Source organism: Staurois parvus, unplaced genomic scaffold (genome assembly GCF_062004578.1).
Source record: "Staurois parvus isolate SC_StPar_1 unplaced genomic scaffold, SC_StPar_1.0 ptg000124l, whole genome shotgun sequence".
NCBI lineage: Eukaryota > Metazoa > Chordata > Amphibia > Anura > Ranidae > Staurois > Staurois parvus.
The window spans coordinates 2373972-2389807 of record NW_028317920.1 but is presented as its reverse complement, the minus strand read 5'-3'; the positions used below and the strand labels follow the sequence as shown (position 1 = coordinate 2389807).

The following is a 15836-nucleotide window of genomic DNA, read 5'->3' as shown; positions in this document are numbered from 1 at the left end:
AAAGCATTCAATAGTTGCATAGTTGTTTCATATAAAGAAACACAGTTCCCATTCCTATGTCATAGTTATGCACGTGAACGGAACATTTTATTGGACACATTTTTGTAAGATAAAATAACTCACGGAGCTCATTGAATTGATGACATACATTTGCTGACCATTGCCAGATCCAGTATAGCACAGATATTCAGCAACACAGTGACACTTTTTATAAGAAAGGAAAAATACATTTTAAGTGTTGCTTCTTCTCTTTAAACTTTGAGGGCTCAAATGTCTTCTTGCATTTGGCAATTTCCGAAATATACATTGCTTTACATAAGGTTTGTTCCATTGATGTGTTGCAAAAAATTCTTACATAACCGCCTTGTTGATACTTGACCTTCATTCATAATTCTCTATATGATAGCAAGGGAAAATTAAAAGAGACTAATTAACTTGATATATTGTATATTATTTCTTTTTCCTGGTCTTTCCTGGAAAAAGTTCATCTGGACCAATGACCAAAAAAATGTAAAACCTGAAACATTCCCAATTAATTAGGGACAATGTAAGACAATCATTATGTATAAATGATTAGGTAACCTATTTAGTCGCTGTTACATAAGTTACATAAATAGGTTGACTCCTTTGTAGCTTTACAAATTTATTTGAATGCAATGAAATGAAGGGTAGAATGGCAGACCGATGAAAAATGATATGTAATCTAAAAGTAGGGCGGGGCTGTCTTCAGCATTGTATAAGCTTTACCATGTTACATAAAGAAAAAAAAAAAAGCTATAAGACTGCACATGCAACAAGCTCCGTGTACACACTGTGCCTAAAGAAAACATTATTTATATTGCTGATCATTCACAATAGAAGAGAGAAGGGTTATCCTTATCTCAGCACATTCCAACTCAACCCATTGTACCCCTAGAGGCAATCCATTACTAAAGATCCTGTTTTTCTTCTATTAGTATCAAGTTGGAAACTATATTAGGTGTGAAACTTCAGAAGACAGAGTGTGAATCTACCATGGAGAATAAAGGTACGTTCTGAAACTCTAAAGCAACCTCTCTTTACAGTGCACTCATCGTCAGCCTGAAAAGAGAGAATTTATGTGTTGAATAAATTAAATGAAAATCACAATCTGCCATGGCTGTGTCTCTTGATCTTAATTTATAGGCTGAATATTAGTTTATTAGAATGGCTACCACCATAATTTAGAGACTGGTGCTCTTAGTATTGAAGCAAGTCAACCTATTGGGCTAGTAAACCTCTTCTTTCTTTAATGAATTCAATATTTAATTGTAGTATGCATAACATGAGTTTTTTTTTCATTCAACGAATTGCTTTCACATCCACTCCCACATTGTCGGTGCATTGACTTGTTTTTTTTTAGTTTCTGTCTTCTTCTAAAGGTTGTTGGAATGATATCAAGGTAGATGGACAAAGAAGCATCTGGGAGTTGAAATTTAAAGGAATATACCTATATATCTATATATATATATATCTATATATATATATATATATACACACAATATATATATATATATATATATATATTAATGGTCACTGGCAAAATAAATAAAATAAAAAATGCATACCATAAGAGCAATCTAATTATTTTTTTTTTATGTTTGCATTTATGTTACAGTTTATCAACATTGTCTATTTCTGTATTTAATATGGGTACTGTCTGCCTTCATTTTGTAAAGCTCTGTGCAAACTTCTTTAATCTTGTATAATAATAATCAAAATAATAATAATCTTTATCAACTTAGAATCATATATGGTATCAGAGCTGTTTGCATTGGTTTCAAATATTTTTTTCAAGAATCTGTATCACCAAAATTAGTTATGATGAGGAGCAGATGGGGCTTATTGCCAAGCTAATGTTAACCCTTTGGAAATTTGCACATAATATTTTATTCATGTGATTATAATTTATTTACATCCATGATTTACTATTATTATTTTTTTTTTTGTAGAGAACCAAGTCTACACAATGCTGGTACAGCTTACCAGACCTAAAAAGGTCCTTCAGCTTTGCAACCTCTCCATTGACAGTATAATGATGTTGTGTAACTACTTACCTGATTATGGATGCCTGGTTACATCTGAATCAGAATATTCTTCCAAACATTTTGCTAAGGAGAAAAAAATACATAAACGAAAAGGAAGAAAAGAGGACATTTTAAAGGTAACCATGTCATTCAAATAACTAGTGAATAAAATAAAGAAACAATGTTTATATATATATATATATATATATATATATATATATATCAGGGGCGGACTGGCCATTTGGAAACTCGGGCACTGCCCGAGGGCCCAGGGTCATCAGGGGGCCCCATGAGATGCCCCTGGTACCTTTTTCATAGGCTTTTTTGAGTTTGGGCAAGGACACAGGGGCCCCATGATCCCCTATTGCCCGGGGGCCCCATGAGCTGTCAGTCCGCGCCTGATATATATATATATTTACACTCACCAGCCATTTTATTAGTTGATACAAGGCAATATGGATTCAGGCTTTTATGTTGTTATGTTGTTTATGCCAAATTCTGACTTTACCATCTCATGTTGAAGCAACCAGTCTGCCCATTCTCCTCTGACCTCTAACATCAACAAGGCATTTTTGTCTACACAACTGCCGTTCACTGGATATTTTCTCTGTTTCGGACCATTCTCTGTATACCCTAGAGATGGTTGTGTATAAAAATCCCAGTAGATCAGCAGTTTTTGAAATACGCAGACCAGCCTGTCTGGCACCAACAACCATGCCACGTTCAAAGTAATTTAAATCCCCTTTCTTCTCCATTCTGATGCTCGGTTGGAACTTCAGCAAGTTGTCTTCACCACTTCTACATGCCTAAACGCATTGAGTTGTTGCCATGTGATAGGCTGACTAGCAATTTGTGTTACCAAGCACTTGAAAAGGTATACCGAATAAAGTGGCCAGTGAGTGTGTGTATATATATATATATATATATATATATTTCCCTGAAACCTCAGATGGAGCCATACAGAGGGGGAGGGCAAGGGAGATGGGAGGAGTCTCTGCTCTGACTCATTCTTTTGCATACATTTTTATCTTAAAGTGTTACTAAACCCACAACAGTACAATCAGTCTGTATATGCAGTAAAGCATGCTTGTTATACTCACTGTGGAACCTAAGGGGTTAATCCTCTGCATTGTGTAAAAAAGCTATTTGATCCTGACTTCTCTGCCCCTCCTTTTGTTGAAATGACCACCTGATACAGACTGAATCCATAGTCACATACACATGCACATGTACATGTTTGGTGTGTATTGCTAGAGAGGCTTTTTTTTTTCTCGGGAGGGTGCATGTGATCAGCACAGGGCCAATCAGCACTGTCCAGACAGAGGTCAGGGGTTTCACATCCTCCAAGAGCAGAAAGAAAACTCCTCCTACAAGCTTTAACCAGTGCTCTGCTGAAGTCACAAGACTGCTATATACTGCTGATGAGAAAAGGTATTTAGCAGTTTATATTTACTAAAATAATTGCATTTCCATGTTGTGTGTACTGTGGGAGACCAGATATAGTGAATGCAGGGTCCTGGGAGATCAGATGTAGTGAATGCAGGGTCTGGGGAGAACAGATATAGTGAATGCAGGTTCTGGGGAGACCAAATATAGGGAATGCAGGGTCCGGGGAGACCAGATATAGTGAATGCAGGGTCCGGGGAGACCAGATATAGTGAATGCAGGGTCCGGGGAGACCAGATATAGTGAATGAAGGGTCCGGGGAGAGCAGATATAGTGAATGCAGGGTCCTGGGAGATCAGATGTAGTGAATGCAGGGTCTGGGGAGATCAGATATAGGGAACGCAGGGTCCAGGGAGACCAGATATAGTGAATGCAGGGTCCGGGGAGACCAGATATAGTGAATGCAGGGTCCTGGGAGATCAGATGTAGTGAATGCAGAGTCTTGGGAGAGCAGATATAGTGAATGCAGGGTTCAGGGAGACCAGATATAGTGAATGCAGGGTCAGAGGAGACCAGATATAGTGAATGCAGGGTCCGGGGAGACCAGATATAGTGAATGCAGGGTCCGGGGTTTAGTATCACTTTTAGCTCTTTAAACACTGCTTCAATAGAGTGGGTCTAAAGCTGGCCATATACCAGTAGAATTTAGTTAGAGAGTTTTTATTTTAAGAACCTTCATTTGATTTTTTAATCTGCGGTCAAATCAACATTGGTTTTTGATCGCAGTGATTGGAAAATCTGAATTAGCAGGATGGAAAATGTTTCTCGAATGAACATATTTTTAACAAGGAATGTGGTTTTTGTTCAGGAATGAATCAAATGTTAAAAGCAAACAGAATTTTGAAGTACTTTCTAACAACATTCGTCAAGTCATCATGCACTGAAAATTTTCATACAAATGTTTGTGTAGTGCTACTACCGTAGGAGCCACGGGAACACTGTGGTCTTCCACAGTTACTTTGCCCTGAAGCCAGGCACATAGGCTCATTCCCACATTTCTTCAATAGCCAGTCAAGACGTGTTGTTTTTATTTGGAGAATTTGGATAGGGATGAGGAAGATGAATGGGATACTCCACAAATAGGAACTATGTACATTGAGGACTTTATCTAAACTTCAAGATAAGCTATCTTGGATCTTTGCTTGAATCAAACAGTGGACTTCAGCTGTAGTAGTAGTAGTAGTCAGGCCCAGACTGGCCATAGGGCACACCGGGCATTTGCTTGGTGGGCCAGGGCTACCTGGATAGGCAGGGCGGCCGGGTGGCACATAGAGGAACTAGACCATGCATTTCTCTCCTGCCGAGGAGAGAAGTGCATGGTCTGGTTCCTCTATGTGCCACCTGGCCACCCCTTCTATCCATTTTCTGTTGCCATGGGCTCCTGTATGCTCCCACCCGCAGCTAGCCCCCCCTCATTTACGTCAGCACTGCCCCCGGGTCCCCCTCCCTGCAGCTGCTGTGGAGCATCTGTCAGGATAGACTGTCGCCAGTGCTGACAGTTTTCCCACCACCACAGATGGGCGATGAGAGGGAAAGTTGGTTTCTTTCTTTCTTTCTTTCTTTCTTTCTTTCTTTCTTTCTTTCTTTCTTTCTTTCTTTCTCTCTCTCTCTCTCTCTCTCTCTCTCCCCCTCCCTCTCCCTCTCTCCCTCTTTCTCTCTGTCTCTTCTTTCTTTCTGATGGGAGAGGAGAAAGAAAACTGGTTCTGCCCCAACCACACTCCCCAGCAGTCTTGTATCTTCTCTCCCCCCTTCTTTCTTTCTTTCTTTCTTTCTTTCATTCTTTCTTTCTTTCTTTCTTTCATTCTTTCTTTCTTTCTTTCTTTTTCTTTCTCTCTCTCTCTCTCCCTCTCTCTCTCTGTCTCTTCTTTCTTTCTGATGGGAGAGGAGAAAGAAAACTGGTTCTGCACCACCCACACTCCCCAGAAGTCTTGTATCTTCTCTCCCCCTTCTTCTTTCTTTCTTTCTTTCTTTCTTTCCTTCTCTCTTTCTCTCCTACAAATAAAATATAAAATTGTAAAAAATAAAATAAAAATAAAAAACTGCTGACACTAGTGTCAGGCCCTGGTGTTCTGCCACTGGGCTCTGAGGAAAGGGTACTCGGGCTTGGGGCTCTCAATCTAAAAAGCCTTGCCTATTTTTTGTGTCAGTCCGGGCCTGGCAGTACTAATAGTAGTAGTAGTAGTAGTAGTAGTAGTAGTAACTTCTTAAGAGCCAAATCTTCAGTAGACAGCCCCTCAGTCAGCATAGCAGAACCTGGGTTTCAGCATTCAGGCCCTCAGGTTGCCAATCTGAGGCCACATGGCAATAGATGCTGGTTAGGGCAATGTGCCCTCTCCCAGGCTGGAACAATCCTAAACAGGAAAGACCCAGAGCCCGTTTTCAACTCCCCTGCTACATATATACTCTTATTTTAGCATTTAAATAATGCCTGGAAAGCTTTAGCATAGAAAGTTTGTCAGTACACCTGAACCATCCTAGGACAGCCTGCTTCACCCCCTCATCATTGTGTTCACCGTTCGCAGAAAGATTTGTCTCTTGTGCAATTTCACAACAGGTTATGCGTTGATTATCCAGGATAAGGTGTTCCATGTGCTGTATGTTCACAGGATTGACTGCTGTGGGCTGGGAACCACCATGGCCAGGATTGTCACTAATGGACAGACGGCCATCTTTGAAACATTTACACTATTCAGATGTCTTACTGCAGCTGAGCGCCTCATCACCGTACTGTACTTGAAGTCTTTTGTAGTTATCCGCAGGTTTTACGCTGTCGTTCACAAAAAATGTCATCACCACATGCCATTGTCTGCCACATTGATTAATGGTCTCTGGACTGGCCCGTGACATATGCGCCGCTTGTAATAGGACACACTTCCACTTACTACTGCGTGTAGTACCGCCTCGCTAGCATCCCTTTTTATACCTGTAAAATTAAAAGTCCCAGTTTGACTTGAACACCACCCGTATATACAGTTACCCAGCATTCCTTCAGAACCAGTCTCTTTGGGATAGGCTGAGGCTGTATCAATATTCATGCATAACTCCACACCTATCATGCAGAAACTTCTCCAGTTTCCTGGATACAGACAAAGCTATAGGCAGACTGGCAGAACCTGAGCACACAGAGCAGACCTAATTAAATGATCACAGCTTCCTAACACATAATTGCCGTCTCTCTGACCACAGAGAGACAACCTAATTTACCCAACAAACATAACTAATTCTGTCTATCTAACCTTATGACTTACCTAGGAGGGTGCTACATCTGTACAAATTTTCATGTAGAGGATCATTTGATAATCTACTAGTGTATGGCCAGTTTAAAATATCACATATCTAAGGAAGGGGGTAGGGTTAGGTTTCCTATTGTTCTTCCCTGTCCTGGGCTTGTTTGGACTTTCTATCCCTACTTCTTTGCTAGGCTGTAGAAGAAAGGAGGGGAGGGGATTTGCTGCTAAGGTAATGGATGTAAGGGTCCTTTCACACGGGGCGAACCCGTGATCCTCGCTGATCCCCACTGAGCAAGCGGATGACAGAGCAGACAGAGCTGCAGAGCAGACACAGAGCTGCTCGCTCTCCTTAGTGGGCGGTTGGATGAAAATGGACCGCCTTTCTATTTTCAGCAGACCCGATCCGATGGACAGAGGGGGAATTGGATCCCGGTCCGCCCCTTTTTTGTGGGTCGGATCGAATTGGATGTCCGTTTACACCTGCCGCTCCATAGAGGAGAATGGAGGTTCTGATCGGGTCTGCCTGAAAAATGGGCTGGCGGACCTGATCAGAACATCCATGTGAAATGAGCCTTTAGAGTGTAGAATCTTCCACTGAGGGGGTTCCCCTGCTGGATTCTGTTCACAGGGCTGGCACTAAATGAAAGAGACTGTACTCATGCAAAATCCTGGCCTGGGGAGAGACAGCGGCACGGGAACATTTGATAGGTAAGAGATCATCAGTGGGAGGGGGGAGTGGATAGGGGTTACCTTTCACTGCTGACCACCAGTGCCCTGGGGAGGAGTAGGACGGGGAGGTTAACTTTCACAGCCACTGTTGAATGACACTGCCACTGACCATCAATGTTGGGAGGTAGGGTCATAGTACTAACACCAGTGCTGGGGGTTATTATTGCACTCACTGACACCAATGCTGGGGGGTTATTAAACTCACTGACATGATGCTTGTGGTTATTATTGAATCCCTTGACACCAGCCCTGGGGGTTAATATTGAACTCACTGACACCAGTCCTGGGGGTTATTATTCCATTATTATTCCACTCACTGACACCAATACTGGGGGTTATTGCATTCCCACTTCAATGTGCATTGAGATACACTGCAAAAAAATCAGCAGGACCAAACGTTGCGAAAATGTGCTGCTATTGTGCTATTGTGTGTAACCCATGTGCGTTTGAGCTTGATGCCATGAACCGATGGCCAGAAATTCTCCTTCAGCATTTTCTGGTAGAGTGCAGAATTCATGGTTCCATCAATTATGGAAAGTTGTCCAGGTCCTGAAGCTGCAAAGCAGCCCCAGATCATCGCACTACCACCACCATGTTTGACTGTAGATATTACGTTCTTTTTATGAAATGCTGTATTAATTTATGGGATGCACACCTTCCAAAAAGTTCAACTTATGTCTTATCAATATTTGCCCAAACATTGGGGATAATCAAGATGTTTTTTGGCAAATGTGAGACAAGCCTTTGTTCAGCAGTGGCTTTCGCCTTGGAACTCCCCCATGTAGGCCATTTTGCCCAGTCTCTTTCTTATTGTTGAATCATGAACACCGACTTTAACTGAGGCAAGTGAAGCCTGCAGTTCTTTAGATGTTGTTCTGGGTTCTTTTATGACCTCCTGGATGAGTCATTGTTGTGCTCTTGGAGTAATTTTGGCAGGCTGGCCACTCCTTGGAAGGTTCACCGCTGTTCCAAGTTTTATCCATTTGTGGATATTTTCTATTGGGGTCCTCAATGGTTAGACACTAACCGTGTAGACAGGGGACATGGACAGCAGTAGACATCTAGCAGAGGTTCCAACCCTTTCCTAAACTATCCAGAATGAGAAAACATATTATTATACAGGATTTATATAGCGCCAACAGTTTGCGGAGCACTTTACGACGCGAGGGCAGACAGTACAATTACAATACAATTCAATATAGTAGGAAACAGAGGGCCCTGCTTGTTAGAGCTTACAATCTAGAATACTGCATGAATTTTGTTTTAGGTCAACAAAATACGCGTATTTAAAAAATTGAGAAAAATGGATCTTTTGAACAGTAAAGTTTTTTTTCTTTTATAGTCTTCATCCAGTACACTCTGTACACCACACACCATAAAATCAGTCCATGCCTACATCCCAGCATGAATCCCCCCCCTCCCCCCTCTGATCAGTCATCTGTGCCAAGCTCCTCACTAAAACCGCTCGACTGTCTCCGACAGCAAGAAAATGAATCAATTGCCTACAGAGGATATTAAATGATGGTGTCACTTTCCTTTACGCCGTTAGTTACAAACCTTTTATCCACATAATTATTCTTCCCATTATCTCTCTCCTGGGTATAGACATTGTCTCCTCTTCTGTTGATTGTGATTAGTCAGTTGAGATTAGTGCCAGACATGACAATGCAGTAGGAATGTTTTCATTTTAAATCTGCTTTTTCCCCCATTTTATTTGAGCCTTTTGAAGGTCTGACCATCAAAAATGGATATTTTGCTTGTTGGTGGAAATGAGACAATGGAGTCCTTTAATGATTCTTGTATCACCATTGGATCATGGCCTTGTCCATTCTCAATCTCACTCACTCTTCAGCTGCTATTCTTGTGTTTTGTATTCTATTCGGGACCAACATATTCATTTTTTACTGACCCCATAGCTCTAAGGGGATACACTAGTGATGTAGCAGTCAAGTAGAAGGGAGTCGCATTGGCAGCATTGCCAATCTACCAGATTGAAATTCACTGACACGACACCCAAAATTTACTAGAACTGCCAAGCTTTTACTGGCATTTCCAAAACTTACAAAATTGCAGTTTTAAAGTGTTACTCTACCCAGGACCCTGCATTCACTATATCTGGTCTCCCACAGTACACTGAACATGTGATAAAATGGGCTTCCTATGATCACTATTCTTAAATAAAAGACAGTTTTTTGGCATGATCAGTCATATTTTTAATATCAATACCAAAATTTCACGATTTCAGCCAGGGTATGCAAATGTTTGAGCACAACTATACATACAGGTGGTGCAATCTCCAACAAAACTGTCGAATGCAAAAGACTTTTAAGGTATCCACATCACCACACATTTTGATAAGAATATATACCTATTTTTATTCAAGATAACAACAAGTCCAAGTGTAGCTCTACCCACTGAAGGAACCAGTGGGTTCTGAGGTTCTTTCCCACACAATGCAAAGGCAGCCAGGCACACAACAATTCAATCACTCTGGCTTGAATAAACAGTCTAGGGGTTGGTCTTTTTTTGTAATTTATTGCTGAGGAACTTGCAAAAAGGGGAAGGTAAGGGGATATGGGATACTGAAAAGTGTCAACCTTAGACAGCAGAAGGCACTTCCAACTCAGGAACAGCAACACAATCAAAAGTAGGTTGAAACAGTCTACATGTTCACAGCAGAAGACTACAAAGCTGCTTTAGCACAAGTAAAGGTAGACTGGAACAGTCCTTAGGTTCATGGCTGGGGACCATGAATTGAGGTGCAGCACAAGAAGAGGCTCTACTTACACTGTCCTGGAACAGGATCAGTCCATAAGTGCAGCCTCTTGTGGAGTAGTCCTCATCCTGTGCAAAAGGGCTCCAGGGGCAAGCACCCCCCCCACCCTCAGATCCCAGAGCCAACAATCTCCTCAGGGCTCCAGACTATTTAACAGCAGCCCAGCCACCATCTGAGCACCCCTCCCCACTGATTGTCTAGCTCCTGCTGAATATTCAGGCTGGACATTTGAATACTCCCTAGGCTCCAGAAACTGCTTCTAGAGGCAGGGGAGAGTAATCAAACTCTTACCCTGTGAACAGACCAAAGCAAATGATCACTGCCAAGAACTAAATGTACCTAGCAGCCTAATTACCTTTATCTCAAAAAGAAAAACAAAAAAGTGTTGCTGTAACTGCCCAAAATGTTAGCTGGAGTTCGGCTTTAATTTGTTAGTCTAGTCTATTTAATCTGCTAGCACATCTAACACTACCCTCTCCCTAGATTGACAATACTGCTGTCCAAAGGTGCCTCCACTGATCCTCCATTCCAAGTGGAGACACCCTAAGACAGGAAGCTTGTTATTGGCCAAAACACCAGGTAAAAATGAAGGAACACAATAAAGGATAAACAATGTTGTTTTATTAAAAACAGGTAGGGATGTGCATGACAGAAATATTTATTTCATTTCAGACTAGTTCATTAAGTTAATACACTGCATTAAAAAATTAAAGGAAAACTTTTTAATCAGTATAGTATAGCATCAATTCATTGAAACTCCTGGGATATTGATCTGGTCAGTTAAGTAGCAGAGGGGGTTGTTAATCAGTTTCAGCTGTTTTGGTGTTAATGAAATTAACAACACGTGCACTAGATGGACAACAATGAGATGACCCCCAAAACAGGAATGGTTTTAGAGGTGGAGGCCACTGACATTTTTTCCCTACTCATCTTTTCTGACTGTTTTTCACTAGTTTTGCATTTGTCTAGGGCCAGTGTCACTACTGGTAGCATGAGGCCATACCTGGACCCTACAGAGGTTGCACTGTCAGTCCAACTCCTCCAGGATGGCACATCGATACGTGCCATTGCCAGAAGGTTTGCTGTGTCTCCAAGCACAGTCTCAAGAGCACGGAGGAGATTCCAGGAGACAGGCAGTTACTCTAGGAAAGCTGGACAGAGCAATAGAAGGTCCTTAACCCATCAGCAGGACTGGTATCAATGGTGTGAATGTCTCTGACAAACAATAAGAACAGACTTCATGAGGGTGGCCTGAGGGCCCGACATCCTCTAGTGGGCCCTGTGCTCACTGCCCTGCACCATAGAGCTCTATTGGCATTTGCCATTGAACACCAGAATTGGCAGATCCTCCACTGGCGCCCTGTGCTTTTCACAGATGAGAGCAGGATTCACCCTGAGCACATGGGACAGACATGAAAGGGTCTGGAGAAGCCATGGAGAATGTTATGCTGCCTGTAACATCAATCATCATGACTGTTTTGGTGGGGGGTCAGTGATGGTCTGGGGAGGCATATCCATGGAGGGACGCACAGACCTCTACAGGCTAGACAATGGCACCCTGACTGCCATTAGGTATGGGGATGAAATCTTTGGACCCATTGTCAGACCCTACGCTGGTGCAGTGGGTCCTGGGTTCCTCCTGGTGCACAACAATGCCTGGCCTCATGTGGCGAGAATATGCAGACAGTTCCTGGACGATGAAGGAATTGATACCATTGAATGGCCCCCATGCTCGCCTGACCTAAATCCACTAGAACACCTCTGGGATATCATGTTTCGGTCCATCCAACGCCGCCAGGTTGCACCTCAGACTGTCCAGGAGCTCAGTGATGCCCTGGTCCAGATCTGGGAGGAAATTCCCCAGGATATAATTCGTTGTCTCATTAGGAGCATTCATTTTGTATATTCATCATTTTCAAATCGATTTGTAATTCAAATTTTGGAAGACGGCTATATTCGTTCTATTTCATTCTATTCTAATCTGTTCAATTTGTTTCTATTCTATTATTTTATCTTCTATTCTATTTTATTTTGTTCTGTTATATTCCTTTATTTTCTATTCTATTCTGACATATCCTATTCTATTTTTTTCTATTCTCTTTTATTTTCTGTTCTATTCTATTCTGTTTTATCCTTTTCTATTCCTTTATTTTCTATTCTATTCTGTTTTATTCATTTCTATTTCTTTATTTTCTATTCTATTCTGTTGTATTCTTTTCTATTCCTTTATTTTCTATTCTATTCTGTTTTATTCATTTCTATTTCTTTATTTTCTATTCTATTCTGTTGTATTCTTTTCTATTCCTTTATTTTCTATTCTATTCTGTTTTATTGTATTCTAGTCTATTCCTTTATTTTATACTCTATTCTGATTTATTCTCATCTTTTCTATTCTATTGTTTTATTTTTGTTCTAGCTCTTACAGAAGGAATTGGCTTTTTATAGAAGAACTTATCTTTTAATCTTGGTGCCTTTTACCTGATTGGAGTTTCCTTTCTGCTTCAATGATTGGTTTAATGAAGAATGAAAAGGCAATGTACCAGCTTGGCTGCTAGCTCAGACAGTGGTGGTGCACTGGAACATTTGGAAAAGCTGCTTTTGGTGCTCCACAGGGAAAAAAGGCTTTTGCTAGTTGCCTCACTAATAACAAAGGACACAAAGGCACCCTGCAATGCTTGATGTTCTCCTATCCAGTATGCTATATCCAGTAAAGGACCAAAATCACACCATGTGAGTGCCTCTCACTTGTACAAGTAATGTTGTTCCTGGCAAATATATGCCTTAATGTGCTGATGTGTAGCCAACCTCTGCACCAGGCAAGTAAAAAAAAACAGATTTAAGTTACATGAGAGCTGATGTGTAGCCAATTCTTTAGGAATGTGGAAGTATTTATTTTTCACGACACTCATGCAATTTCTAGGTGCTACCATCCTGAAAAGTCAATGCTCACTAACTCTTTGTAATAAATGGACTTTGAAAGGTATCTCCTAGAATACAATAGATATCAACCACACAGGAAAAAAAAAATATATATTTTATTAGGCACAACTCATATAGAAATAGAGATTGGCATATCAAAACCAAGGACAGTAATTCTCCATTCTATACGCTTGTTGTTACATAGATATACCTAGTCACTACTATTGAATGAATTATGCATGAGAAATATCCCGTTTCACCAGCGGAAAATATGTTTCACAGAAAAATCCACTTCACCAGGACCAACGATGGAGAAGGTTATACAGCATTCACAGAATTTACAATGATTGTTTCATTTACTATAGATCAGTGGTCTCCAAACTGTGGCCTGGGGGCTGGATGAGACCCTTTGCTTTCCTTTATCTGGCTCTTGGGGTACTGTACCTCTTAATGATACAACACACTATTCTTTCCACTGACACCAGTGATGGGGTATTATACCCCCCACTGCCAATGACGGTATAGTATTCCTCCCACTGACACCAACAATGCAGCACTGTTCTTCTCACTGACACTAATGATAGGGCAATATTCCTCCCACTGACACCAACGATGGGGCACTATTCTTCCCACTGACCAATGGTGAAGCACTATTCTTCTCACTGACACCAATGGTTAGGCACTATTCTTCCCACTGACACCAATGGTGAAGCACTATTCTTCCCACTGACACCAATGGTTAGGCACTATTCTTCCCACTGACTCCAATGATGAGGCACTATTCCTCCAACAAACAACAAAGATGAGGCACTATTCCTCCCGCTGACACCAACGATTGGGCACTATTCCTTTCACTGAAACCAGTGATGGGGCACTATTCTTCCCACTGACACCAATGGTGAAGCACTATTTCTCCCACTGACACCAACGATGGGGCACTATTCTTCCAACTGACACCAATGATGAGGTACTATTCTTCCAACAAACACCAAAGATGAGGCACGAGTCCTCCCTCCCGCTGACACCAACGATTGGGCACTATTCCTTTCACTGAAACCAGTGATGGGGTACTATACCCCCCACTGCCAATGACGGTATAGTATTCCTCCCACTGACACTAACAATGCGGTATTGTTCCTCTCACTGACACTAATGATAGGGCAATATTTCTCCCATTGACACCAACAGTGCGGCACTGTCCATCTCACTGACACTAATGATAGAGCACTATTCTTCCCACTGACACCAATGATGAGGCACTATTCCTCCAACAAACACCAAAGATGAGGCACGATTCCTCCCACTGACACCAACGATTGGGCACTATTCCTTTCACTGAAACCAGTCATGGGGTATTATACCTCCCACTACCAATAATGCTATACTGTTCCTCCCACTGACACCAACAATGGGGTGCAATTCCCCCCCTGACACCAACCATGGGGCACTATTCCTCCCACTGAAACCAATGATGGGGCACTATTCCTCCCACTGACACCAATGATGGGGCACTATTCCTCCCACTGACACCAATGATGGGGCACTATTCCTCCCACTGACACCAATGATGGGGCACTATTCCTCCCACTGACACCAACAATGAGACACTATTCCTCCCATGGATACCAACATCCAGCTCCCCTAAAGGCTGATGGACAGTAAACTGGTCCTTTGTTTAGACAGTTTAGAGACCCCTGGCATAGAGCATTAGATACAATTACTTGACAAAGAAAATAGCACCTAGAAGGAAATACCTGGGAAATATTACTATATGGAGCCTAAAACCTGGTGAATTCTCAGATTCACAAATGTCCTGCAAATTGGAGAAGCAGTCTCCCGTTCTTCCTTCCCCAGATAACAGAGAGCTTGACAGCATGGATTCTGTGTAACTTTCTTCACTGCTGGTCCTGGTGAAGTGGATTTTTTTTTATGAAACGCGTTGACTGCAGTTTGCTGTTGGTGAAATGTGATATTTACCATGTACAGTATAATCCCTATTAGTGGTCACTTGTAATATCTATGTAACATGCATATACACTCTCTGGCCACTTTATTAGGGACACCTACTAGTCCTGGGTTGGACCCCCTTTTGCCTTCAGAACTGCCTTAGTTCTTCATGACATAGATTCAACAAGGTGTTGGAAACATTCCTCAGAGATTTTGGTCCATATTGACATGAGTTAATGTTGCCCATTTATCATCTCAGACCAGTCTGCCCATTTTCCGCTGATATCAACAAGGCATTTTCATCCACACAACTGCCGCTCACTGGATATTTTCTCTTTTTCAGACCATTCTCTGTGAACCCTAGAGATGGAAATCCCAGTAGATCAGCAGTTTTTTTTTTAAATACTCAGACCAGCCCGTCTGGCACCAACAACCATGCCACGTTCAAAGTCACTTAATTCCCCTTACTTACCCATTCTGATGCTCAGTTTGAACTTCAGCAAGTTGTCTTCACCACGTCTAGATGCCTAAATGCATTGAGTTACTGCCATGTGATTGGCTGATTAGCAATTTATATTACCATGCAATTTTACCAGACTATTGCCTACTCTGCTCAGTTTTAGGCGATCAGGGAAGCCTATCCTGCCCTCAGCTGATAATGGAATATTCTATTCCTCCTACCAGTCCATCCCCCAGAGTTACTACCTTTTGTTCCACTAGCCCCTCCCTCTTAGATTGTAAGCT

General features: G+C 41.7%; 1 protein-coding gene across 1 annotated transcript in view; it reads left to right on the top strand.

Annotated features, from left to right (window-relative positions):
• Positions 1-803: 803 nt before the first annotated feature.
• LOC149467071 (uncharacterized) overlaps positions 804-15836 on the top strand; it is a 112480-nt gene continuing 97447 nt past the window's right edge. The window contains exons 1-2 of the mRNA XM_089672266.1: positions 804-1027; positions 1971-2182. Of these exons, the coding sequence (XP_089528392.1) occupies positions 1015-1027; positions 1971-2182 (225 nt within the window). The 5' untranslated portion in view covers positions 804-1014. The remainder of the gene's footprint in view (positions 1028-1970; positions 2183-15836) is intronic.